The sequence below is a fragment of the Vanacampus margaritifer genome, chromosome 15 (assembly GCF_051991255.1).
Source record: "Vanacampus margaritifer isolate UIUO_Vmar chromosome 15, RoL_Vmar_1.0, whole genome shotgun sequence".
NCBI classification, from domain to species: domain Eukaryota; kingdom Metazoa; phylum Chordata; class Actinopteri; order Syngnathiformes; family Syngnathidae; genus Vanacampus; species Vanacampus margaritifer.
This window is the reverse complement of record NC_135446.1, coordinates 11,289,520-11,316,961: the sequence shown is the minus strand read 5'-3', so window position 1 is coordinate 11,316,961 and position 27,442 is coordinate 11,289,520. Positions and strand designations below refer to the sequence as shown.

The following is a 27,442-nucleotide window of genomic DNA, read 5'->3' as shown; positions in this document are numbered from 1 at the left end:
CCCCCATCCAACAAGGCTATTGCAATGAAATGAAGCTCCTCCCGCCACTTCAACATTGTTCCTTGTCACCAAGAGGCCACAAGATGGCGCCAAAGCATTATTTATATATTTGACGTGGCTTTGGCCTGAGCACAAAATTGGCGAATAACATCGGGTTTGAATATGTGAATTTGCAAGCCTTACCAGAATATGCGAGGGTTCACAGTATCAGGTGTAAGCGGGACTATATTACTAACGTCTACACTAAGTCAGTACGAGCACAGACTTGCAGACAACTCTGTCATCAATAGAAAACACCAAATGTGCATGGTTGGGTTTTTTGAAATTGCACTTTACAACGCACAAAGACATGTTGCATTCGAGTGCAATGGTAAAATTCACGGGAACAGTACACCCATTGCAATAGTGACCCCCCCACCCCCTTCTTCTGAGTGAATGAATAGCACCTGTCCAGTGGTCCCAAATGGGGTGCTCTCCAGATTTTGTTTTTTAAATAAACAAAACTGGGAAAATCTGACCCCAGTTTGGTCAGTGATGCCCCAAAAAGACGAAAAATCTCACATATTTAAAAGATACAGACGTACTTGCCATTGAGGATATCCAGTATACTGCAAAGTTTACACGTACATTAAAATATTACAATTACATATTTAGTTGTTTTGCATTAATTCCGACAAGAAAAACTCATCAATGCGACTGAGCTGGTTAGTAACTCATTCTAAAGGTGGTCTGATAGTAAAAGGAATAAAGCGCTGCTCTTAGATAAAGGCCATGAGGGTCTTATTTGGTAATAAAGCACATGTGTGTGTCTCACTGTAGAAATAACAGGCTTGTGTAAATATTGTTTTGAAAGTAACAAAAGTAGACCAGCATCTAGTTTAAATGTTAAACATTTCATATTTTTATACTCATGTGCCATATAGTTTTTTTTCTCACTATTGTGGTTGCAAATTTTTCAAGGGAAGGACCACGAACCGTTTTTTTGTTTTGTTTTGTTTTTAAAGTAGTGCTATTGCCACGCCACACTCAAATATTACTCCTGGAGAACCCACGGGGTCAAATTTGGCCCCTATAAATTCTGCTACTCAAATAACAAAGACCTTTTTTTTTTTTACAAATTTAACTTCAAAAGTCCAGAGTGCCACTTCTGACCCCTGCATGGGGCCATCTAGTGGATGAATATTGCACTTACATGAGCCAGAGTGGTGGTGACAAGTTGGCTGGCAACATGCTGTTTTGTTGAGCTGGAAATCAATCCAAACAAAACTTCTCAGCAAACCATTAGATGGTAAAATTGTGTTTTTTTTGTTGTTAATCTATTTCATATCATGTTGCAGAATGCCTAGGAGTATGTTTTATATATATATTTTGATAAATTAGCAACTCTGAGCGAGCTCAAAAGACAAGGGTTAAAATTGAAAAAACATATATTTTGGTGTTCAGTGAACTTATAGCAGTCATTTAATGTATAATTCATAATTTTCTATGTTTAATTTTCATAATGTTCTTGGGTTCTCCAGGGTTAAATTAATCAGTAAAACGTGAACTAATGTTGTGAATATGAATATAATAATAGAATTCGTTAATGGGCAACGTAATAGATGTGGAAAACTGTCTGAATTAATTCGCGTCGGCTTCCACACGACTAGGACTGCGCGACTGCCAACGTGTTGACGTATCCGTGCGGACACATGTCGTTCTCGGACACGCCGTGCGAGAAGTGGGCCTGGTGGTGGCCGCCCCCGGCCAACCTCCTGCGGACGCCGCGCAAGGCCACGCACTGCTCGGCCAGCTCCAGCACCTTGCACGCCAGGAAGAAGACGTTCTTGAACATGAACACCGACACGGGGCCCTGGTAGACGAACACCTGGAAGCAGCGGACCACCAGCAGCGGCGCGTTGACCAGCAGCCCCGCGGAGAAGAAGCGAACCCACAGCCACCGGCACCGGAGCTCCGACGCGGTCAGCTCGTACAGCCACAGCACGGGAGCGGCGAGGGCCACGAAGTACGCCGAGATGACGGTGTACTTGATGTACGGCGTGGGGATCTCGTTCCGGAGCAGCGCCTCCACCAGGGAGAAGCTGTCGATGAGATCCAGGCAGGTGGAGGTGAAGCAGCTCTGTGAGTGGTGCCGGGTGGCCCCGTTCTGATCCTCGATGATGGCGTTGATGAGGCAGAAGAGCAGCGGCGCGGAGAGCAGGGTGACGATCTTGAAGCCGGTGAGCCCGCACGGCACCTTGTCGGCGACGTGGTCCAGGATGGAGGTCTCCAGGATGAGCGCCACCTTGGGGGTGCACGCGATGACGTGGACGAGCCACGCCAGGTAGGCGTAGGTGAACTCGCCCAGGTTGCAGCCGCCGTACGCGGAGCCCTTCTGGTGGAAGCCGCAGGCCCGCTCCCGTTTGCCGCGCGCGTTCTTCACGAAGAAAATGGCCCAGCCGGAGACCACCACCAGGTCCGTGGCGATCCACGAGCACCAGTACATGTCGGTGAAGGCGATGAGGTAGAAGTCCAGCACGCCGCCCTGCAAGACGAGCAGCAGGAAGCACAGGACCTTGTAGAGGAGGCTCCGCGTGGAGCGGGCGGCCAGCAGTGGGGCGCCGGCGTGGGCGAAGTCCGCCGATGTCATGATGCGGCCGCCGGACACCAGCGGCCGGATGCTGCCGCTCTCCTCCGGGTGGATGCCGCCGCCGCTGTTGCGCACGTCCCGCCTCCTGCTCAGCAGCCGGCCGGCTTCCGGGGAGGGCGAGGAAGAGACGGGGGAGTCTGAGCCCAAAGTCGCGACGGATTGGAATGCCTTGGAATTGTCTTTGGAAATTTCTGCGATCATTGTTTTGCGGCGCTCGCATCAGCTTTCGCCCGTTTTCTTCCTCCTTGATGTTTTTTTATTTTTTTATTTTTTTAGGCGGAGAGAAGAGTTGCTTAGAAACAAAGGCATGGAGTTTGTGACATGGAATATATTTGTGCATCCGACATCTATCACTACATATGATCGGGTTCGCATTAGCCTATTTAATCAGTTCAGTTTAATACAATATTTGACATTTTAATATTTCTTGCGGTTTGGAAAAATGATAGATCAATCAATCAATATGCAAACATCAAATCTGAAAATAAATACCTGAAATAAGTCGAATACAATATTCATCCATCATCCAAACTGCAAGAAATATTAAAATATACTGTCAATATATTTTAATATTTTTTTGCAGTTTGGCTGGATTAATCAATATGCAAATATCACATCTGAAAAATAAAATGAACATGAAAAATAAGTAAAATATATACATAAATATGGTAATTTAATTATTTCACCAAAACGTTTATATTAGTCAAATATAAACCAGTTAAAATATACACATTTAAAATAAGAATATATGCAATATGGTACTCTTAAATTTAAAAAATCTAACAAAGCAAATCAAACCATTATATAAATTATAAAACTGTTAAAAAATAATACACATTAAAATAAGCAAAACTGTGCAATATAGAATATTTTAAGATAAAGCTTGTAATTCTAAAAGTGTAAAATTAAAATGATTAGCATTCCAGTATTTCCAAGATATAAGAAAATATTCACATTCATTTGATATAATCCGTTACCTTTAAATACAAGGACACGCACTGTAGAAAATGCATCGACATACATAATCGTTGCACCTCATTCACACAATCATTCACTACCCAAACAAAAACGCGACTCCATATTGATAATAAACTTTTAATTTCAAGTTAAGATGGATGGCCGTGGAACATAGAAAACAGACATTTCAGTATAAACATATGCATTCCAACGGAGTTCGACAGCTACCGGAGGGGAACGGAGAAACATTTCACGAGTACAGTTCAAACGTGTAGGATAAAAATACGGCCAGTAAAGCCGAAATGTGGCCCCTGTTTCCACCTTTCCCATCCCCCGTTGTACATTTTCAGATGGAAGGGACACCTCCCCCCGTCTTTTTGACAACATTTAAAGTCAGTAGATAATATTGCACTTAATGAAATGAAGGGGTCGTGTGTGTGTGTGTGTGTGTGTGTCGGGGGAGTTCATATCGCTTGTGAGCTGCTCGGTGACTTAAGGTGCAAATGGATCAAGTTGAACCAACCAACAAATAGGCGTGGTGATCTACACGCCGTTTTCGATCGTTGATGGAACAATTAAAAATCGTGGCGGGACAGTAAATACTGAGTACACCAGGAACGTCGCTATGATTAATAGTTAGCACAATGTATAAGCTTATAAACAGCTTTAATAAAAGGTGAGAGGGCCTTTCGAAAAGGGTCACATCTTATAACACGCCCGTCACAATTGAAATAAATGGCAAGTTCATCATGTGTGTCGTCCAAGAGTGGCAGAGTTATGTACAAACCTGGGTAGGTGGTCAACGTGTGAAGCCGACAGCCACAAATAAACCTGCAAGATTCCGATTAACTTTTGCTAATTCTTTTTTTTCTGCTTGGACATCGAGGGCAAGTCACAGGGATCTAGAATTGTTTTAATTTATTTTTAAGCACAAATGCACTTCTTTTTTCTTTAAGTTCATTTATTAATGGCACTGCCACAATACAAGTTTAGGTGAGGGGGCGGAGCTACTGTCCATCACTCACACGAGACAGTCCATTCTAAAGTTTAGTATATATATATTCGGGATTGGGCGATATGTGGGGGAGGGATGGGTAGCTATAGGTAAATTTCGTAAAAATCATCCAATTCTTCGTGAAACAAGTCCCACTCGTCCTCGGAGTCGGTCACCTCGTCGTCGGTGCCGGCGGCGAGCAGCATGAGGAGCATCTCGCTCAGCTCGAACGTGACCATCTCCTCGTCGTCGTTGTCGAACGAGTCGCTGCTTTCTCGCTCGTCCAGGATGTCCCAGAGGCGCGTGTGTCGTGAGCTCTGCGGGGATAAATACACGTCAGCTTGCATTCGGGGGGGGCTAACGACTGTCCTGCAAAATTTTTTATACTTACTGTTTTTCTATTTGATTGTTTAATTTTTATGTCTTACATGCCATGTTGTGAAAGGGTAGAACATTTGAAAAAAAGTTACCATGCAGGTTGAGCCAGGGAGTTTTCACATATTTCAAATTGGAAAATTTTAATTGGAATAAATATATATATATAAACTAAACATAATTTTCATAGTAAGATCCAACATTTAAAAAAAAAAAAATATATATATATATATATATATATATATCAATTATATATATATATTTTTTTTTTAAAATGTTGGATCTCACTATGAACATTAAACATAATTTTCATAGTAAGATCCAACATTTAAAAATATATATATATATATACATATTTTATTTATATATAAATTATATATATATATTTTTAAATGTTGGATCTTACTATGAAAATTAAACAATATTCATAGTAAGATCCAACATTTAAAAAAAAAAAAAAAAATATATATATATATATATATATATATATATATACATACACACACACACACACACACACATATATATTAGATATATATTTTTTTAAATGTTGGATCTTACTATGAAAATTAAACGTACTTTTCATAGTAAGATCCAACATTTAAAAAAAAAAATATATATATATATATATATATATATATATATATATATATATATATATATATATATATATATATACACACACACATATATATTAATTATATTTTTCTTTTTTAAATGTTGGATCTTACTATGAAAATTAAACAATTTTCATAGTAAGATCCAACATTTAAAAAAAAAAAAAAATATATATATATATATATATATACACACACACACACACATTTTATTTATATATATATTAATTATATATATATTTTTTTTTAAATGTTGGATCTTACTATGAAAATTATGTTTAATTTTCATAGTAAGATCCAACATTTAAAAAAATATATATATATATATATATATATATACATATTTTATTTATGACAGTTATGAGTTAAACATAACTGAGGAGATGATTAAGCATATCCCTAAATAGAACAGTTTGAAAAAAAAAAAAACCTAGATTCTACCCCCCCCTTTGGGAGTCGGAAAGTCTGGGCCGGAACTTATTGCAAACCTGCCCTTCTACAACCGACCAGCAAATGGCGCTACAGTAGCAGGCTACATTTTGGTTGGCAACTGACCGAGCTATTTTTATTCCCCTACCGCTTATCCCATTTGAAATTGGGAAAAAGCCGAGCCGGACACCCATTCGTGCCGTTTTTTTTAATCAACATGATATGACGTCGTACCCGGTTCCTGCTGTTTGACCCGGTCTGCCGCCGCGGAGGCTGAGCCTCCTCCAGACGCCCGTCAGGAAACGCGTGCTTGTAGAAGCAGTTGGAGCCGAAAGGACACGTTCCACGGCCCTCGTCGAAGTATCGACACGGTTTACCCCTAAGGAACAGAATGAAGAGACAGAATTATTTTCTTTTTAAATAGCGCAAGGGGTGATATGATGGAATCTATTTTTTGGGGTGTGATTTTTGCACAAAAGTTTGGGTATATTTGGGTGACATTTCAGGATAAACTGCACAAAAAAATTCCACTCGAACCCGCCTCGGTAGCAAGTCGCCTTCGCCCTCAATCCCCCGCCCAGTCGACAATCTGATCCGCTTTTTTGGACTCGGGGGGTTCAATACGCAGGCACGCCTACGTTGCGCTCAATAATGGCTGACTCGAATTGTTGCCCCCCCCTCGCGTATTTTGTCGTTCGTATCTCCTTTAACCGGAGAGCGGCTGTCCACGTACCCCATGCCAGCCTTGTACGTCTGGATGAGTTTCTGCTTTTCTTCCTTGTCCTCCACCCAGAACTCGCTCGGGATGACGAAGTTGGATGTGATTCGACATTCCGGGCACGATCTGAAGGGGGAAAGCAAATAATGGGACGCTGGAAAACATACAAGTGATTTGTCGACATTTCCGCAGCTGAAACGCGACAGCTTGTCGTTCTTTTGCGAGCGCGTGACTCACTTGATGATTCTGCTCTCGAATTGCCGGGCGCTCCGCCACCTACGGATGCACTTTAGGCAGTAGCAGTGGCTGCAGTTGGAGAGGATGCCGAAGCGGCGCTCGCTCGGGTTGCTTTTCTCGAACACCACCTCCATGCACACGCCGCACATCATGTCCTTGCTGCGCTGGACGGCGAACGAGATCTCCATGTCTTTCTCGTGGGCCTCGATGCATGCCTGGAAGAAGAAAAGGTGACGGAGAAATTTGCAGAAAAAAAAAAGAAACGTCCGTCCATCACCGGGGGGCCAATATGGATTTTATTTTTGGATTTTAGAGCTGTCAAAATGAATTGATGAATCGACAAGTAATGTTACCTACATCCTCAGCACAGGTGATGTCATCTTCAGTCGACAGCAAGTGGACATTTTTATTTTTAAAGGTATTTATCGTACTTTAAAAATAATTAAGTTATCAAATTCATACTGGACAAATGATTAACTTTTTACGCTAAAAAATGTCTCAATGAGTCAAATATCACAACTTTAATATTTTTTTTACCTTTAAACATTTTATATTTTTGTACCCCCCCCAAAAAAGCAAATGATTATCCTAATCAATATTTAAATTACCAAATGAATGAATCTTTGACTGCCAGACGTTTTCAGAAAAGGGATGCCGTGGGTGCCAGCCGATTTAAGCATTTTGACTGATCTTTTGACTGATCTTTCAAGGTCCACAGAAAATTATGTGTTTGGACTATGGAAACACACATACTACCAAATGAAAGATTGGACTCTCACCTTTCATCAGAAAAAAGAAGTTTGTTTCTACCTTATTCCGTTTTTGAGTAATCAACAATAGAAAATGGTTAGTTTCACCTGTGTTTTGAAACAAACGTCTTTTAACGTCTTTGGCACTCCTCCATAGGATTTTACTAAACGTTATTTAACGTTTTTGGCAGTCAAAGAGTTAACTCATCCTCGCCCCCAAAACGTATAAATACGTTCTATTTTAAATACTACAATGCTCCCAAAGACGTATTTGTTTTTATACTAGAGCATACAGAAGGCTTTGATGCAGCCTCTGAACTGAAGACAACGAGTAAAGCAATGGTAGTAATTACAAAAACAGCCAGCAGGTGGCAGCAGAGCAAAAGAGATCAATGAGGGCCGTGTTGCAACAAGCTCTTTTCCCCAGTGATTTAAACAGATTTGTATATAATGATGAAACGTTAGCTATATTCTAATGCTAATTGCTGCAAAACGGAAACAGATACAAATATACTTTTTTCCTGATCAAAGAGACTCTTTCTTATCTTTCTTTTGGTGGGTTCCATGTTTTTTATAGCAATAGAACACAATATTCGGTGGGCCTTGCAAAAATCACTCAAAATCCAGTAATACAGCCGGGAGCGAAGGGGGTTGCTTCAGTGAAAATGGCTGCCAGTGAATGAGTTATGATTTTCTTCATAAATCGAGCAGCCCTACTGACAGCACTAAAAATTCCGCTAACCCATTAATTGGCACCCGTTCGCCCGCCACAACGATACCTTGGTGTGGTCCGAGCGCTGGTTGTTGTCGGTGGGGTGGAGCACCTGCAGGCCGCACATGTCGCACACGTCGCCGTGCAGGTAGACGCAGTTGAGGCCGTAGCGGCACTCGCCCATGGCGGCGTACGGACACAGCTGCTTCCTCAGCTCTTTGTCGTCGGACGCCATCTCGCTGTCGAACTCCTCGATGAGGGGGACGGAGCTCCGCGCGTTCACCGACTCCGCTGGGCACACGGGAAATGACAACGTACGTTTTTTTTTTAATTCATTATTGGGCAACTTTGAAGGCCATTCTATGCGCTTTTTCGTCGGCTCCCACGTCACTCACCAGACATTTGAAAGCCACACACACTCAAAGTCAAAGCTATGATAGCGCCCAATGCTGTTCTCAACATGATAAAAATAGCAACATTGCTTATCAGGCACACCGAGAGAAGCCTTCTCCTTGGATCTAAATCAAACAAGGTCAAGCACAGTTTGAACCGACCACTCACCGCGTCCACAGTACGGCTGCCCCGGTACAAACTCGGCGGCGTTGACCCAATCTTGTGCCCCTAGGCCGAGCGTGGGCCCACTGAGCTCCGGATCAGGCTGGCTGGCTCGGGAGGTGGAAGGCAAGGGCTCAGGCGTCGGCAGCTCGTCTTGCGATGGACTGAGATGTTCGAACCTAGTCAACCAGATTGATGATGTTAGACGTTGCTCAAGGAATCAGAAGCTTGCGGCCAAATGTGACGTCGTCATTAGAGCCTACAAACATGGATAGGCTTTTAAAAAAATTCCTCCACTAAGCCTGCTAAACAGATGGGCTTTCAAAAATGAAAGTTTGTAATCGCATGAATCAGTCTTGCTATAAAGCTTCAGACTGATACAGCTGTCTTCTTCAAACAATTTTCATATCATTCTATCTCTAATGGTAACATTCAAAGAAAAAGAAAAAAATGGTCAAATATTTTCCCAACCGTATTTCATTTTTAGGACGCTACTACATATTCATGCATACAAAGGGTTAAAAAGTGTGCATATCAAATGATTTCGCCAGCCCAAGATTCTCTGGTGCATGTTTGGCTAAACAAATCTGTCTTTGTCCTTGTAGATAAAGACAAAACACTCCGCATAACTTCCTCGTTCATGCTGGGAGTTTCAGCTGCTGAGATTTGGATACCCCTCCACTGATAAATGAACATTGCACATTATTCTATTCAAAATCTGAGTGTTCTTGTTTAACATAATTGTTAAAAAAAAAAAAGAAGCTGTAATCAGGTTTTTCAACAAAGGGTTCTTTATGGTTTAACGTTTATACAATTGGGGGATGGGTAGGGATTAGGGGTATGCATGGTGAAGGATGGCAAACTGCAAATATCCGTTAGATTGTACGTCAAATCAGAAATGAATAAAAATCGGGAGACATCAAAAAGTCCCATCCCTAATATTTAAGAGTACTTCCTTGATTCCTGAAAATGGCCACTTTCCAGTTCAACAGGTAAACTGACAATGTGGCAGGTAAGAAGCAACGCGTGGCAAAGGATTTTTTATGCAAAAACGATACAATTGTTTTGTTTGTAAAAATAGAAAACAGTGCGACTAAGGTTGCCTGACAGGACGTTTTACTGTCTAGCCAAGGCAACAACGTGACCGTCAGGGATCTCATTTCAGAAGACGTTGTGGTTGTGCTGCTTTTTTTTAATGGAATAACTGGGTTGAAAAACACCAATATCTGCAATGTAATGTATCGCTACTCATTTCAATTTGGTAGTAACACTCCACCAAATAGACTTATTAAGGGCAAGTCAACCCAAAAATTATTCTTGATATTAACTCATTCACTGCCATTGACGGCTATAGACGTCAAAAATTTATTTGCTCTATTTCTATTAGTTTAACATTTTTTCCCACTTTTGTTAACAAGAGCATGAAAACCTATATATTTTTTTTGTATTAGAAAAGATATAAAATTTGTGATTAATCATGATTTAACTAGTGAAATCATGCGATTAATTACGATGAAAAATTGGAATCGCCTGGCACCCCTAATTTTAAATAATATTTTCTTTAAATAAAAAAATAAAGATTATTAAAAATTAAACCAAAAATGTTTATTTTTTGTTTAAAAGAAAAGATTATAAAAAAATATGGGCATCAGGCAATTAAAATTTGTAATCGGAATTAATCCAATGACTTCACTAGTTGATTCACGATTAATCACACATTTTATATCTGTTCTAAATGTAAAAAATAATAATAATTGTTTTCTTACTCTTGCTAATGAAAACTAAAACGTTAAACTAATAGAAATAGTTTTTAAAAAATATATTTTTAAGTCTATAGCTGTCAATGGCATTGATGAATGTTGTGTTTGTGGAATACGAGTTGAACAGCAAAATCCACTCATTTTTATCCATCTCAGCCATTTTGGACTGATCACAGCTTAGCTTTGGAAAACAGGTGAGCTGTGTATTGTTTTAAAAAAAAAAAGATTGGAGTTGACTTCCCCTTACAGCTTGTCCTTGTGCAACAATTTACTGTCAACATTATATTAAGCAAAAGAATTTAGAGGAACTTGTAAGGACAGGTAAGCAGAGAGCCTGACTTAGCTATAAAAAGGTGTAAAAATAATAACACATGGCTGTGGACTACCGCAACAATTGTCATTTCAGAGATCAACCGATCACCATTTTCCTTGATTTAGCAAACACTGATGTCATGGAAAATGTGGCCCTGTGTCGCACCAGTTGGTTAAATTCAAAAACACAAGAACAATGGCAAAAGGTGGAGGTGTGAAGCCGAGACTGCCTGCACTTCATTTCTAATGAACGGTCAGTCGCCGCTGAATAGATTTTTTACTCCCGACTTGTTTTGTAGGCCCCGCGTCAGTGTCAACGTGACTTAACATGTCATGGCAGCCAGCGTGTACGGCAATTTACAAAAGAAAAGAGAAAAAAAAAAAAGGCTCGTCGCTCCTCCATCCGCCTCCTCCATACGACGGCTGGTACACTCGTGCACACTGTTAACCAGCCTGTTCCCAGAAAGCCACTCCGGTGTTAGATGAGGACGTGGTGATGGTGGGGGCAGGGAGGGAGGTGTCTGCTGGCGCTATGCATAAATAAGGAGGAGGAGGGCGCTGCAGATGAGTGAACCTGGGGAACCCAGCAACAGCAGAAAGAGGAGGGAAACTGAGAGCGTTATGCAATTGCTATGCAGGATGCAGTGCGCACTCTGTCTGGCCCAAAAAAGAAAAGAAAAAGGAGGGGGGGGGGGGTCATTGAGTCCATCACAATAGGCAGAGCCTGGGGAATTGAACCCATGAGAAACCCCCATGCCGGGCTGCCTTTTCTTCAGCGTCTTCCCCCCAATCACAAGGATGGAGGAATGTGACTCGTCAACACAGCACAAGTAAATCAAATGCATCATAATCTTGACAACGGGTGTCTTGAGATCATTGATGGGGGAACGCTTGCCTCGAGCTGCCTCCGTAACTATGGGGATGCTCCTTGTGGAGCCAGACACCGCAGCAGACAGCGTCTGTGCCGCTGCCGTCTGGACACACTCAAGCCTGACAACAGCGCGAGAGCCTCATCTGCCACTCGAAACGAGACCTCCGTTTGAAGTCTATGCAGGTTATCGAGCTGCTAGATGTTCATTGCTGTCCTCACTTTCACGGGAAAGTGACACAATTAACTTTTTTTTTTTTTAAGATGGCTTTATTAAGATGTAATTGAGTTAACCCTTGCCCTGAGGTCAAACAATTCAAGATTATCTGGAAAAATCACTCCTCTGACATCGCCTAAAATATACATCTCGGATCTAACAACGTAAAGAAGCAACTCCACAAATGTTTTGATATTGCATCGAAACACTGCAGAATATGAAATGGAACTTTGTCACAACTGCATCGCTGTCCTGGCTGCTCAGTACAAGATGGCTCTATAGTCTTAGTAAGTTTACTACCATTGCCAATTTGGAATGGCCGTCATGATTAAGACAAACATTTAATTTGTTGGGGAAAATAATATTCTGTTGGCACCATTATGCTGAAACAGGTGTGAAACGCTAACAGATGAAAGCACAACATTTAATTTTAGAGACAGTTGGATCCTGGAAGCGATTGTACACAATTTCCAAAAGCGACCCCAATTCCAAATTGTTTATACGGTCTTAAAAGTTGTCATCCTCGACAACCAACCGACACGGGACACTTAAGGCGACCCATAACCCCCCCCAGCCATATTTCAAAGCACATTATTATATCATATCCAGGAAGACAGCTGCACTGAGGATTCCAACACGCCATTGCCATGGACGACAACATGTTGCCAGTGTCAAGTGTCATATCCTTCACCGTCGGGGAGTTGTCACGATCCAACTGACGGCTGAACCCAACTCACCCCCTGATGTTTTGCAACAACATCTACTGTATTCTATAACCAATCACTTACCTGCACCGGTCCCCAAACGCACAGTTTCCCTTCTGGTAGAACTTGCAAAGCATGGCGGCTGCCGGCTTGCTGCTGGTCAGATCGTGTGAATATCGACAGTTGTCACCTTCTTTGCATAGACCGTGCAAAAAATACCTGAAAATAGAAAGTGACATTAGTGGTTCATCACTAGCCCTTGCAATATAATGCTTGGTCGTTAACAGTCGTCGCCACTATACCTTTACTCCCAACCAACTGTATTCTTAAGCGTTATTCGAGGTGACAAGCTAGCACCTGATTTTATACCAGAATGCTGATTAGACAGAACTGACAAAGCGGTTGTTGTGTACATTAATATTCTGTTAAAAGGAAACAAGGTCAACGAGGCTCTCCTCTTAATGCCCGTTAAACGTGACGCCGCCGCGTATCGGGGCTTTGTGTCGTCAGAGCCGTGTCTTTTAAAACGACGTCGTCGCTAGGAGGAAAAGAAAAATCAAACGAAAACACACTTGTCGGGCTCAGCTAACGCATAGCAAGGCAACAACAGCACAACGATCGCGTCGCTAAACCGCCGTTGACAACCGCTCGATACTTGTCGTAACGCCACTATTTTGAGGAGAAAAGTCCCGCAATGGCTTCCTCGTCGATTTTCAAACAACGGTTCTTCAAATCCTACCTGCAGGTTACGTGTTTGGTCCAACCTCCTGATATCGCTGGGGCCGCTGTGGACGATGCAGCTGCTTCCGCCATTGCTGTTTATGTTTAAGCTGCCGGATGTTCCGGACAGCGCCGCTTCTCGTTCGGGCTTCTTCGGCAATCTTCGGCTTGTGTCGGAGTTTGCCGAAAGACGAAGCCTTGCGCCGCCTGTTGGACATTTTGAGTCATTACAGCCAGTTTGGAACATAAGACAGACTGTAACTCTTCTGGGAACACGAACATTTAGGTAATGTTTAACGTTCTAAAAGGGTCAGGAAGGAAAGAAATCTCACAAAAATAATGCTATTAGACCCTTTCGTAGAATCGGGGGCATTCTAAACTCCCTGGGAGCCCCCCCAGAAAAAAAACCCCTGAAGAATCGATAAGCAAAAATAATTTATTGTAATTTACATGTGCAATAAATAAATAATACCTACCAACACTGAAAGCTTCATATTTAAAATGAAACTAGAAATAATTTTACACATATTTTATTTTACACACTAATGAGATGGCCCCTGTTCAGCCATCATTATAATCATAATAGAGATGGTTAGGAAGTACGTAGTAAGGTAGCCTGCAAATGAAAGAAAACAATGAAACAAAAAAGGTCTTGTTTGCTTAGTCAAACTGCAAAATGAATTTACTGCAAAGAAGACTTAACCTAATTTACAAATGTAATTTCACTTCCCTTTTTAATAGATCGCTTGTTTGTCTTTCAAATTTGACGCTTCTGGGAATGGAGCTATGCAACTTCACTTCCCCTTTCATTTTGCTTCTGCTTTATGTAAACAACATAACGCGTGATAGTAAAATGTGTGGCGAGGTGAGCAAAATAAACAGCTGCAAATGTGCAAATATGACATACTGGCCGTATTGATCTGATAAGAGTTGCAATTTGACAAATATATTAGAATATATCCATAACTGTCACTGTAACTGTAGATTAGGAGTTGTACAAATTAAATTGTAGCAATAAAAATGCTCAACTGAAAGCCTTTATTTTTAATGCGCCAAAGTATAATTTAAGCTCAAATAGACCACCAAGAAAAGCTAAGTCAATATACATCCAGAAAATATGACATTGCAAAAAAAAAAAATCTTAATTTTTTTGAGTTTTTAGTGTGTTTACTGTCCTTATATTCATGACTTGTGTGTGTATACTGTATAGTACAGTCTCGTGCTTTTTCAGTTCTTTTTTCAAAATTTTATACTTCCTTGTGACATTTGCCACAAATTATTGCATGTATTTTTTTTTTGTGGTTTGTGATTTTTCAGTTGTTTTAGTTTCTCTTCATGGCCAAACATTGACAAAAAAGAATCTGATTGAATGTAACCCAACAAAATGCTTGAATACGCTGACATTATGATAACATTTTTTTTAAAATAAATAAATAAATTGTATCTTTTCAATGCCATTTCAGTGTGTCACGCAATTTGTGCAAGCAAAACTTTGATGCAAGCTAGCTAATGTAAGCAAAGGGGACCCACGTACGGATTCTAAACCTCTTTACCAATTATTGAAATGTGGGCGACCCCCACACGTGGCGAGGGGAAGAAAAGTAACAGTGTAAGCTCTGCTCACTGTTTATCTACCTACATTGTGGTTGCAAACTTTTCGTCATTTTTTGTTTAGGTAAATGACTTTTTTTCATTTTATCAGACCCAACATTATTCTTTATACAAACAACATTTATTCTTTATCTTTTAACTTTTTTTTTAAACTACTATTTACATTTGTATTATTATCTACAATTTAAGAAAGCTATAATTTAGGACATACCTAGGTATTCGCAAATCGTATTTACTACAATTCAGAATCGATATAAAATGCCCCAAAATCGAATTTATTAAAATTATTTTATACTGTCTTGCCCTTGTTTGTGTGTGCATTTACTGGGAGCGCTGTTCATGTTGTACACGATTTGGCCACTTAAGGGCAGTGTGGTTCAGCGCGTTCTGATCCACTGTCAAGTTGTAGCCACATTAGAGAGAAGGAAAAAGTCACGATCAAGTTATGCCAATAAAAGTTGGTTTTTTTTGCAGCGTGGGAAGAACATATGCCGGTGAGTAATGTTAAGATGCTTCTCTGTATACATTTCGGAAGTGTTTTTGTATGAATAACCGTTCTTTTGCGTGATAAAAATGCCACAAGTAGCGCACTAATTAGCGTTAGCGAGTCAATGATGTTTTCCATTGTGCGTTAGGCTGCGCTCAGGAAACAAGCTAAACAAAGTGTGTTTGCGTTTTAAGTGCGCGCTGTGTAATTTTCTTCGTTTTGTGTTTAGATTTACAGTTAACCTCAACTGGAGTTGAATAAACTGCTTGATACTGTAACAATAGGATTGTTAGTTTGAGCTCATGTTGCTTGGGGGGACTGATTAGAGTGAGGGAACACACTATAGGAAGTGTGGTAGACCAACTGACTGTTGAGTTCTGCAAATAAATACAAATAAGCAAGTCACCGCTTTAATCGTGTATGGTCAGTGAGAACGGAACAGGGTGAAACAAAGACTCTTTTTCAAGAACTGTTCGCTCTCTGCTAAACTGTACTCTGCTAAACTTTTTTTTTTTACGTAGTTGTGCGACAGGACAAACCTGATAGCTGCTTGTATGGGTTCTTGACTGTCTTGTGGATGATAGAAACTCCTGTTTTTAAATGTATTTTAAAATAAAAGTTCTAAAGTGGTTAGTCTTTTTGGTCGCAGCACATGATAGTTCATAAATTGGGCATCATCGGACTATGACTCTTAATTATTGAGATTGTTCAAGTCACACTCATTAGCGATGTCCAACCAGTTATGATAAAATAAGTTTGTTTTGTTGTACTTTGAAGAGCAACCAGTAAATTTTTTTGAAATTTGGAACAGTATTGTAAATCTGACGTAATCACTCATACTTTTTGTATTTAGAATAAGGAATGTCAGATTTTTAATTTTTTATAAAAAAAAAAAAAAATTAATAAGAGAAGGGATGGGCCAGTACTCATGCGGGTATTCGTCTGGGAAACGGGTATTGAACATCCCTAATTGAGACGATTGGCAACTGTTTCCAATTGTGTTTTTATTTAACAAAACAGTGTAAAACATGTTACAAACCATTTACAAAATGTTTCATTGGAGCTGCTCCGAGTGAAACAAAAAAAAAGCAGAGATAAAGACTTAAAGGTGAAAAAAGAGGAAGGTAGTTGATGGTGAAGTGCCCGCAAGAACAGAGATTAAAACATATCCATTTGACGTGTTGACGGTTGAGTACTCCTGAAGCTATGTCATCCCAAGGGTACGATTTTTTTCTTTTCTTTCAGTAATCATTCCTCATATTTGGACTGCTCCGAACCGTGTAAAAAAAGCCTCATGAAAAGTATGCGTATTTGTTTGTTTTTTAGGACTGACGTGGAGATGTTGGTTATTTCCCTGTTAACACCAGGCTGCATGGCAGCAGGGATGGATGACAACCCATTCAAAATATATGTTACTTTGAGGAGAGTGGCAGACCTCCCCTATAAAAATCTGACCTCCTTTCCCTTTCTTGTGCTCCTTTCTCTTACTTGGAATATTTGGACATCTCTTACAACTCCATCCAAAACATCACCACGCAGGCTTTCCCCCCGACTGCCTCAACTGTGTTTTCTCAAGGCAACTCATTGCGGGCTCATTTGGGGATGTGAATGTGACACGTCCGCCACCCAGTCCAGAGGACGTGAGATCGAGTTTGGCCTTCCTGGGTGGAGTTTGCATGTTCTTCCCGTGCTTGCGTGGGTTTTCTCCGGGTGCTCCGGTTTCCTCCCACATTCCAAAGACATGCATGGCAGGTTATTTGAACACTCTAAATTGACCATAGGTGTGATTGTGAGTGTGGATGGTTGTTTGTCTTTGTGTGGCCTGCGATTGGCTGGTAACCACTTCAAAGTGTACCCCGCCTAATGCCTGAATCCAGTTGGGATAGGCTCCAGTGACCCCCGCGACCCTTGTGCGGACAAGCGGTTAAGAAAATGGATGGATGGATGTTTGTTTATTTATTATTAAGAGTAGGAATGGACCGGTATCAGTCTGAATGACTGGTATCCATCTGGAAAAAATATATATTGGAAATCCCTAATTAAGACATTTTGCCAACTGTTTCCAATTGTGGGAAAAAAATGTTTTATATGTCTTCTTAACAAAACAGTTCAAAGCACATTACAAACAATTTACAAAAATCTTCATTGGGGTTGCTCAGAGTGAAACCAAAAAAGCAGAAATAAAGACTTACCATGATGGCGAAAAAAGGGGAAGAAATTTGGTGAAGTGCCCACAAGAGCAGAGATTAAAACACATCGACTTGACGTGTTGGCGGTTGAGTACTCCTGAAGATATGTCGTCCCAAGGGTAAGATGTTTTTTTCTTTCAGTAATCCTTCCTTATATTTGCACTGACCCGCACCGTGTAAAAAGCCTCTTGATGAATACGCTTCTTTTTTTTTTAGGTCTGGTGTGGTGCTGTTGGTTCTTTCCCTGTTAACACCAGGCTGTATGGCAGCAGGGATGGATGACAACCCATTTAAAAATTGTGTTACTTCGAGGAGGAGAGTCGCAGACCTCACCTATAAAAATCTGACCTCCTTTCCCTTACTTGTGCCCAACACCACGGAATACTTGGACATCTCTTACAACTCCATCCAAAACATCACCACGCAGGCTTTCCCCCAACTGCCTCTCCTGTGTTTTCTCAAGGCAACTCATTGCGGGCTCACATATATTTCTCCCAGTTTGTTTCAACACACTCCTGCGCTCCAAATTCTCAACATATCCTTCAATGAATTACAAACAATTCCTGATATTTCACTTCCCCGACTGACAATCTTGGATTTGTCTGACAATCTCTACCAGGGCTACAAGCTGCCGGAGTGTTTTCAGAACCTAACAAATTTGCAAATATTGTCATTAGGAAGCCACGTGACTCAGTCAGTGCATTTAAATGACTTCAAACCTATAATGAACATTTCCCTGCGACATTTGGCTTTGGGTGCAGGCGAACCCTGGCGAGTGTACCAGTCTGGAGCTCTATCTATGTTGTCCTTGCAGAAATTGTCCCTTTTTGTGAACTTTTGCGGGCACTTCAGTGAGTTCCACAAACTCCTCGTGGATTTGAATGTGACACGGTTGAGTGCCCTGAGGGTCGTCACCATGTTTTCGGATGACTGCAACGTCACTGACGACCCCTTCCAGAACCTGAAAGCAATGCCGTATTTGCACAACCTCACCATAGAAAACACTTGGATAAACAGCTCATTCCTGATGGTGTTCTTAAAGGACATGTTGCTGTCTACTCTTCAGGACTTCTTCTTTGTCAACATCACGTACGCTGAAGATACACCTGATGGGTTTCAGTTTCATTTTCATCCCGTCAATCACAGCATTAGTCTTCGTGCTGTAACTTTTGATGAAGTGATACATTATCAATACAGGTATCCCATTTTTAACATGAGCTTTGAGGATGCGTTAAATTTGAAATATGTTAAGTTTTCTGGGAGTGGAATGAATATTTTACCCTGTAAAATCTTACAAACCCTACCTACCCTGGAAACCCTGGATGTGTCAGACAACCTCCTGTCGGATTTGGGCTTCTGGTGGCCTACGTGTTCTTACACCTCTGTCTTCCCAAGACTGAAGCACCTGTTGATGAGCAAGAACCGTTTCACCAGTTTGTCCTTCATCTCGAAAAAGACTTATGAAATAAAGCATCTGGAGTCCCTGGATTTGAGCTTCAACTCCATCTACTTGGACAAAAGATGCACATGGCCCGGTCACTTGATTGAACTCAATCTGGGAAATAACAATCTGGGCAACAGTGTTTTTGAGTATCTGTCACCAAATCTGGAGCGGATTTACTTATCGAAAACGGGAATAACTGCCATAACTCAAGAAAACCTGTCACGGTTTCCCAAACTCACACATCTCCGGCTCAGTTCCAACAGCATCCAAGCGCTTCCGGAACAACTCAACGCCCCAAATCTGATCAGTCTCTACGTGGACCAGAATGCAATAACAACTCTTTCCCAGCAAGTCTTAGAGGGATTTCCTAAACTTCAAGTCCTCAAAGCCGGAAACAATCCCTTCATATGCTCCTGTGATCTCCACTGGTTCCTCACAGATCTAAACAAGTCCTGCCTCTTGGACTGGCCTTTGGATTACTTATGCAGCAACCCGGTAAAGTTTGCAGGCCTTCCTCTGTTCGAGTACAAAACCAGTGTGATCGCCTGTGAAACTTGGCTCCAAGCCACAGTTGCTTTCTCCGTGTTACTATTGGTAGCAACAACATTGGGTGTGCTTTTCTATCAACTGGATGGTGTGTGGTACACAAAGATGCTATGGGTGTGGATTAGAGTGAAGAGGAGAGGCAAGAAGCACTCACGCTTGCTGAAGAACAAGTCATTTTCTTACCACGCGTTCATCTCCTACAGTCATCAGGATGCCAACTTTGTGAGCAGTCAGCTGGTGCCCACCTTGGAGAATGCCGGGGTTTCCCTGTGTGTTCACGAACGTGATTTTGTACCCGGTGATTGGATTATAGACAATATCATCAACTGTGTGGAGTCCAGCTACAAAACACTCTTCGTCCTCTCCAAGCATTTCGTCCAAAGTGAATGGTGCAACTACGAGCTCTTCTTTGCCCAGCACAGAGCCATCAACATCCAACAGGATTCTTTGGTATTCATCCTGTTGGAACCCATCCCCACAGATTGCCTGCCTAAAAAGTTTTTAAGACTGAGAAGTTTGCTCCGGCAGCAGACGTACCTTGAGTGGCCGAAGGACGAGCGGAAGCAGCAAGTGTTTTGGGCAAGTTTGAAATCCATGCTGCGTATGGCAGACAAATCTGTCGTTTTGAGGGATGTGGCCACAGATCTTGCAGATACAGCAACTTTACTTAATCACCAGTTTTAACACCGCTTCATTTGTCAATGAAATAATTTGTGTAAAAATCTGCCCACTCTATTTTGATGAAGGAATTTAAAAAATACATGGGACCTATTGTAAATGAAAAGTGCTGTAAATGATTGTTGATGTGGGCTGAAAGAATCAAAATGTATACCTGCAGGTCAAATGACACTCACATTCTTATCTGCTTAATCATGTCTTCATTAAAATCTTAAATAAATGTCTTTACTGCTACATATGTAATGCCCAACTGACGTGCTGCTCTGTGCCTTGTGTTTTGTGTCTGCCTAATTCCTTATATGTTTGTACAATGATGAGGTTTATGTGAAGTTCAGTCAAAAAGTATCCACTAGAACAGTGGTTCTCAACCGCGGTCCTCGAGTACCCCTATCCAGTCTGTTTTCTATGTCTTCCTCAGCCAACACAAGTGTTTCAACTTTCAAACAATCTGCAAGCTCTGCATGAGTCCTGCTAACGATCCTCACCCGTAAAAGGGAGACATGGATAACAGGCTGGATAAGGGTACTCCAGGACCGGGTTTGAGAACCACTGCACTAGAATATGGTATAATAAATTCGGGTGCAAACAGTGGATTTTTTTTATAATGTTTGCCTCAGTTGAGGAAATCAATGAGATAGTGATGATCAGTGGTGTAAATCCATCCATCCATCCATCCATCTATCCTCTGTAGTGCTTATTCTCACTTGGGTCGTGAGTGTGGGCAAACCTATCTCAGCTGACTGAGCAAGAGGCAGGGTGAACCCTAAACTACTTGCCAGGCAATCACAGGTCATGTAAAACATCTTACACTTTTAGCTCGTATCAGTAATACTTTCACATTTTGCTTTTCCCTCTGGAGATATGTGGCAACTTCTCTAATTTTGGCACATGCACTTAGTAGGCAATTTCCTCTGCAGTCAAATGTGAAATTGTGTATCAGTAGTCTTTTGTCTTCAGTACTTTCATTTAACATTTGGCTCTCTTTTGACATTTGCTGCCAAAATTATTTTATGAGGTTTTATTTGTGTGTGTTTTTTTTCTTTCTTCCTCAATGGCATGACCAAACATTGACAAAAATAAACTTAACTGAATGTACAGTATGAGCAAAATACGAACCAATGTGTATGGTTGTGTATCAAGTTTCCAGAGGTGGACAGTGTTTCCAAATATTATCCTCAATTAAGAGTACCATACTTTAACTTTGCAATATTATGCCTCAAGTAAAAGGGAAACGTATTCCTCCAAATAATCACTTAAGAGTCTGTAGTCATTAAGTACAGGCACTGAGTAACAAATTAGAAACTTCTGATCTGTTTTTTTCTTCCCACCACATGAATGTCACATACACAAGAATATGAAATAGGAATGTGCAATTTCATGCATTATCCAACAATATTATTTAAACTAAAATAATCATAAATTAAATCTGCAGAAACTAAAATGATTTAAGGCAAATTCAGCCTGTTAGGAGGCATGATCTTTCCTCCACGTGTTTTTTTTCTTTCGGGTAGAGAGAATGTTGATTATCTGAATACAGGCTGGAGATCGGTGAACAGTTCCTTCAAAGGTTTTATTTTTACAGAATATTCCGGGCACAAGCGAGTTTACAGACAGTGGCCCGATTAGAGACACTTACAACATTCTTATACTATCTTGAAAGGCGGTACCACAAAACCCCCAAGCCCCCAGCCCACCCGGAGTTCACCAGACATGAGATAAGACTTTTAAGGACATCATCCAATACACATTGACTTCAACCACAGACACTGCCCCATTGATGTGGAAATAGAGGAGATCCCCCAGTCATGACGGCAGCTGGCAGAAATTGCGATAACACTCACAAAGCTCTACTAAGGAAATTAAAACAGTTATAACTAAATCTGGGCAGAAGACCCTCAACAAGCCTTAATGGTTTTGAATTCAAATAACTTGTTTACACTTGTAAGACAGCACATATTCAAAGTGGAGTTCTTGTAAGCTGAAATGTGGACATTTTTCAGCAAACACAGATGACACCACATAACATACTCTATTGTAGCTGTCCTTTTTTGGTCATCTGTAAGGCACACATTACACCGATTGAATGAGGCCAGTGGTGCTGTGGCTCTCCTGAATTTGAGTTGTTTTTGTCAGGCTTCACGTAAATGACCTAATATCCACTTGTCACACTCTGGGTCGGTTTTGTACGGCTTTCAATACGATGACCACCGGCTCGAGGTTAAACTAAGGTATGCGACCAAGTGAGCTACTTTGACTTTGTTGCTTTGATTAATTAATTTTGCCATCCCTCGATCCACTTTTTTTTCTAAAAATGCCTTGAGCAGCAATCTGGTGACTTTTTGTAGAACTATTACAGATTCTGAGACTCCCTCCAGTAATGCTGTAGTCAAGCCCGCACCAACTGAGACCAAGACATGATCGAAACTCAAGAGTTTTGAGACCGAGACAAGACCAAGACTTTGTATAGTAAAGAAAAATGACAGCAACAAAAATAACAGAATGTTGTACCATTGTGTTGAGGGTCTTCTGCCCAGATTTAGTTATAACTGTTTTAGTTTAGTCATAACTGCATAGATTTAGTCATAACTGTTTTAATTTACTTATTTACTCAGTAGATGTGTCTTTGTAAGTGCTGTCGCAATTTCTGCTCGTGTCGTCATGTCTGAAGGACCTCGTCTGTTTCCACATCAATGGGCCAGTGTCTGTGGTTGAAGTCAATGTGTATTGGATGATATGCTGTAAAAGTCTTATCTAGTTCCGGCTGTCGTCATGGCTGTTTCCTGGGGGTCTGGGTTTTTGGGATACTGCCTTTCAAGATAGTATAAGAATGCTGTGAGTCCGCTATAACTACACACTTTCGAGAAGCTGCAGCTGTGTTCTGTAAACTCGTTTGTGTCCGGAATATTCTGTAAAATAAATCCTTCGAAGGACCTGTTTACCGATCTCCAGTCTGTATTCAGAAAATCAACATTCTCTCTACCCGAAAAACAACGAACACACGGAAGACAAAGATGGTCTTCTAACAATTGTTTGTTACTTTTATCATGCTTTTCACAATGCTACGCAAGCTAACTTGGCTGTAATTGTAAGTTGCCGTTAGCTGTGAATGTTAGCAAAAAACAACTCTGCCCCTTCATCTTCAGCCATTTTCATTCACTCTATGTGCAGGGGGCGCGGCACTCCAAGCGACACTGGGAAGGCCGCACAGCACCTGCATTCTGCATTTCTCACTGGTCACAGTCGTACTGGCCTAGTTTCAATCGGCCTTGATAAAAAAAATTGAGTCCACCTGTTCGAGACGGTGAGACTGAAACAAAAGCGAGTAAAAATGCCTTTGATTCTGAGACGACGCCGGAGGCCACCATTGGTTCATTTAACCCAATGCTAAGTTTTCACAATATTTCCCCTTTAAGTATCATAATCGTGTGTTGTGTCCATAATGTAAAGTATTTTGACTAAAGAAAGACACTGTTTTGCATTGTATATCTTGTTCGACATTGTAGTTAATAATTAACTTGGAACCCATTTATGAGACAATTTATTGGAGCTGTTCACGGAGTAGAACAGAAAAGCAGAAATGAAGACTAGGGTAGTGGTGAACGATGAAGGAAGAGCCCGTGATGAGGAGGCTTTAAGAGCAGAGATTAAAATACGCAGCACACACAATCGACCTTACGGGTTTGCCGGTTGAATGCTCCTGAAGCGATGTTGTCCCAAGGGTAAGATGCATTTCTTCTTTCAGTAATCTTTGCTGATCCCTGCACTTACACAAACAGTAACTCGCATAAAACCAACTTATCACACATTTGTTTTTTTCCAGGACCGGTGTGGTGGTCCTATTGGTCATCTCCCTGTTAACAGCAGACTGCATTGCAACAGGGATGGTTGACAACCGACTTGGAACGTGTGTTACTTCGAGGGGGAGAGTCGCAGACCTCACCTATAAAAATCTGACGTCCTTTCCCTTTCTTCTGCCCAACACCACGGAATACTTGGACATCTCTCACAACTCCATCCAAAGCATCACCACGCAGGCTTTCCCCCGACTGCCTCTACTGTGTTTTCTCAAGGCAACTCATTGCGGGCTCACATATATTTCTCCCAGTGTGTTTCAGCACACTCCCGCACTCCAAGTTCTTGATATGTCCTCAAATTACTTAAGAATCATTCCTGACATTTCACTGCCACAACTGTCCATTTTGGATTTGTCTGATAATCTCTACGAGGACTATCAACTGCCTGAGTGTTTTCAGAACCTTACAAATCTGCAAGTGTTGTCATTAGGAAGCAAAGCGGCTCTGTCAGTGCATTTAAATGACTTCAAACCTGTCATGAACATTTCCTTGCAACATTTGCTTTTGGGTGCAGGAGTCCGATGGCAATTGTATGAATCAGGAGCTCTAGGGTTGTTGTCGATGCAGAAATTGACCCTTTTTGTTAACTTCTGCGGGCACATCAGTGTATTGGACAACCTCTTTGTGGATTTAAATGTGACACAGGTGAGTGCCTTAAAGTTCATTACCATGTTTTCTGACAACTGCAATATCACTGGTGACCCCTTCCAGAACCTGAAAGCAATGCCATACGTGCGAAATCTCACCATAGAGCACACCTGGATAAACAGCTCATTCTTGGAGATATTCCTAAAGAACGTTTGGCTGTCTTCTATTCAGGATTTATCTTTTGTCAACATCACATACAATGAAGATACGCCCGATGGGTTACAGTTTCAGTTTCACCCCGTCAATCACAGCATTAGTCTTCGTGCTGTAACTTTTGATAGAGTGATACATTATCAATACAGGTACCCCATATTCAACATGAGCTTTGATGATGTTTCAAATCTGAACTATGTTAAATTTTCTGGGAGCGGAATGAACATTTTACCCTGTAAGATTTTGACCACCCTGCCTACTTTAGAAACCCTGGATGTGTCAGACAACCTCCTGTCGGATTTGGGCTTCTGGTGGCCTTCGTGTTCCTACACCTCTGTCTTCCCAAGACTAAAGCACCTGTTGATGAGCAAGAACCGCTTTAGCAGTTTGTCCTTCATCTCGGGACAGACACATGAAATGAAGCAGCTGGAGTCCCTGGATTTGAGCTTCAACTCCATCTACTTGGACAAAAGATGCACATGGCCCCGTCACTTGATTGAACTCAATCTGGGAAATAACAATCTGGGCAACAGTGTTTTTGAGTATCTGTCACCAAATCTGGAGCGGATTTACTTATCGAAAACGGGAATAACTGCCATAACCCAAGAAAACCTGTCACGGTTTCCCAAACTCACACATCTCCGGCTCAGTTCCAACAGCATCCAAGCGCTTCCGGAACAACTCAACGGCCCAAATCTGATCAGTCTCGACATGGACCAGAATGCAATAACAACTCTTTCTCGGCATGTCTTAGAGGGATTTCCTAAACTTCAATTCCTCAAAGCCGGAAACAATCCCTTCATATGCTCCTGTGATCTCCACTGGTTCCTTACAGATCTAAACAAGTCCTGCCTCTTGGACTGGCCTTTGGATTACTTATGCAGCAACCCGGTAAAGTTTGCAGGCCTTCCTCTGTCCGAGTACAAAACCAGTGTGATTGCCTGCAAAACTTGGCTCCAAGCTACAGTTGCTTTCTCCGTGTTACTATTGGTAGCAACAACATTGGGCGTGCTTTTCTATCAACTGGATGGTGTGTGGTACACAAAGATGTTATGGGTGTGGATTAGAGTGAAGAGGAGAGGCAAGAAGCACTCACGCTTGCTGAAGAACAAGTCATTTTCTTACCACGCGTTCATCTCCTACAGTCATCAGGATGCCAACTTTGTGAGCAGTCAGCTGGTGCCCACCTTGGAGAATGCCGGGGTTTCCCTGTGTGTTCACGAACGTGATTTTGTACCCGGTGATTGGATTATAGACAATATCATCAACTGTGTGGAGTCCAGCTACAAAACACTCTTCGTCCTCTCCAAGCATTTCGTCCAAAGTGAATGGTGCAACTACGAGCTCTTCTTTGCCCAGCACAGAGCCATCAACATCCAACAGGATTATTTGGTCTTCATCCTGTTGGAACCCATCCCCACAGATTGCCTGCCTAAAAAGTTTTTAAGACTGAGAAGTTTGCTCCGGCAGCAGACGTACCTTGAGTGGCCGAAGGACGAGCGGAAGCGGCAAGTGTTTTGGGCAAGTCTGAAATCCATGCTGCGTATGGCAGACAAATCTGTCGTTTTGAGGGATGTGGCCACAGATCTTGCAGATACAGCAACTTTACTTAATCACCAGTTTTAACACTGCTTCATTTGTCGATGAGTCAGATTGTGTAAAAATCTGTATTTTATCTAGCGCATGAGAACATGCAAAATTGTTTAGTTTTTTAGTATGCAAATAGCTGGATCTCTGGAGTGCTTGCCTAGCTTATTTTGATGAAATTACGTCACATCAGACCTGAGAACTGTTTTTCACTGTGCGAAATCAATGCATGATACAATTCATCATCTGTAAATGATTTTCAACCTGTGCTGAACGAAGCAAATGTGTATTTGCTGGTCATCTAACACTTACATCTTCGGCTGACATTTTTAATAAATGTTCTCCCTGAGACCTGCTTCACTGTGCTTTCATTGTGCATGTCCCTATTTCCCTGTGTATAATTGTGTTTTGTGTCAATTTAAATGTGGATTCGAATGATTTAATAAATTCCCATGCAAACAGTGGATTAATTGTATGCTTCAGTTAAAAAAAAAAAATCAAAGCGAGAGTGACGATTTTTGGTCTGTCAGCTTCCCCTTTTAGCTCGAGTGTCATTTACACTTACGCATTTTTCTTTTCTCTTTGAAGATATGTGGCGACTTTTCTAGTTCCAGCAGATCCAATTGATACAACACCTCTGCAACCAAGTGACAAATGTATCATCATGCTGTAAGACTTTATCATATTAAACT

The 27,442-nt window shown here is 41.3% G+C and overlaps 4 protein-coding genes across 6 annotated transcripts; 2 read left to right on the top strand and 2 right to left on the bottom strand.

Annotated features, from left to right (window-relative positions):
• Positions 1 to 8: 8 nt before the first annotated feature.
• tmem121b (transmembrane protein 121B) lies at positions 9 to 2,876 on the bottom strand. Its single transcript, XM_077543357.1, has one exon. It carries the CDS (start codon positions 2,828 to 2,830, stop codon positions 1,646 to 1,648), a length of 1,185 nt encoding a protein of 394 aa, XP_077399483.1. The 5' UTR covers positions 2,831 to 2,876; the 3' UTR covers positions 9 to 1,645.
• An 834-nt stretch (positions 2,877 to 3,710) lies between these two features.
• On the bottom strand, positions 3,711 to 13,730 carry mkrn1 (makorin, ring finger protein, 1). Of its 2 annotated transcripts, none has more exons than XM_077543354.1 (8): positions 13,573 to 13,730; positions 12,918 to 13,052; positions 8,979 to 9,151; positions 8,485 to 8,708; positions 6,957 to 7,171; positions 6,735 to 6,845; positions 6,236 to 6,380; positions 3,711 to 4,897 (listed from the first exon to the last, which is right to left on the bottom strand). In XM_077543354.1, the coding sequence occupies exons 1-8, from the start codon at positions 13,644 to 13,646 to the stop codon at positions 4,685 to 4,687; spliced, it is 1,290 nt and encodes a 429-aa protein (XP_077399480.1). In that variant the 5' UTR covers positions 13,647 to 13,730; the 3' UTR covers positions 3,711 to 4,684. The 2 variants fall into 2 exon arrangements, with proteins under 2 accessions (XP_077399480.1, XP_077399482.1); XM_077543356.1 differs by lacking the exon at positions 13,573 to 13,730 and adding an exon at positions 13,136 to 13,553.
• A 1,848-nt stretch (positions 13,731 to 15,578) lies between these two features.
• LOC144034530 (toll-like receptor 1) lies at positions 15,579 to 27,214 on the top strand. 2 transcript variants are annotated; one of them, XM_077543351.1, is made up of 2 exons: positions 15,579 to 15,658; positions 24,329 to 27,214. In XM_077543351.1, the coding sequence occupies exon 2, from the start codon at positions 24,390 to 24,392 to the stop codon at positions 26,787 to 26,789; it is 2,400 nt and encodes a 799-aa protein (XP_077399477.1). In that variant the 5' UTR covers positions 15,579 to 15,658; positions 24,329 to 24,389; the 3' UTR covers positions 26,790 to 27,214. The 2 variants fall into 2 exon arrangements, with proteins under 2 accessions (XP_077399477.1, XP_077399476.1); XM_077543350.1 differs by lacking the exon at positions 15,579 to 15,658 and adding an exon at positions 24,175 to 24,227.
• LOC144034531 (toll-like receptor 1) lies at positions 17,926 to 20,762 on the top strand. The gene is made up of 2 exons (XM_077543352.1): positions 17,926 to 17,959; positions 18,057 to 20,762. The coding sequence occupies exons 1-2, from the start codon at positions 17,946 to 17,948 to the stop codon at positions 20,512 to 20,514; spliced, it is 2,472 nt and encodes an 823-aa protein (XP_077399478.1). The 5' UTR covers positions 17,926 to 17,945; the 3' UTR covers positions 20,515 to 20,762.
• Positions 27,215 to 27,442: the final 228 nt, after the last annotated feature.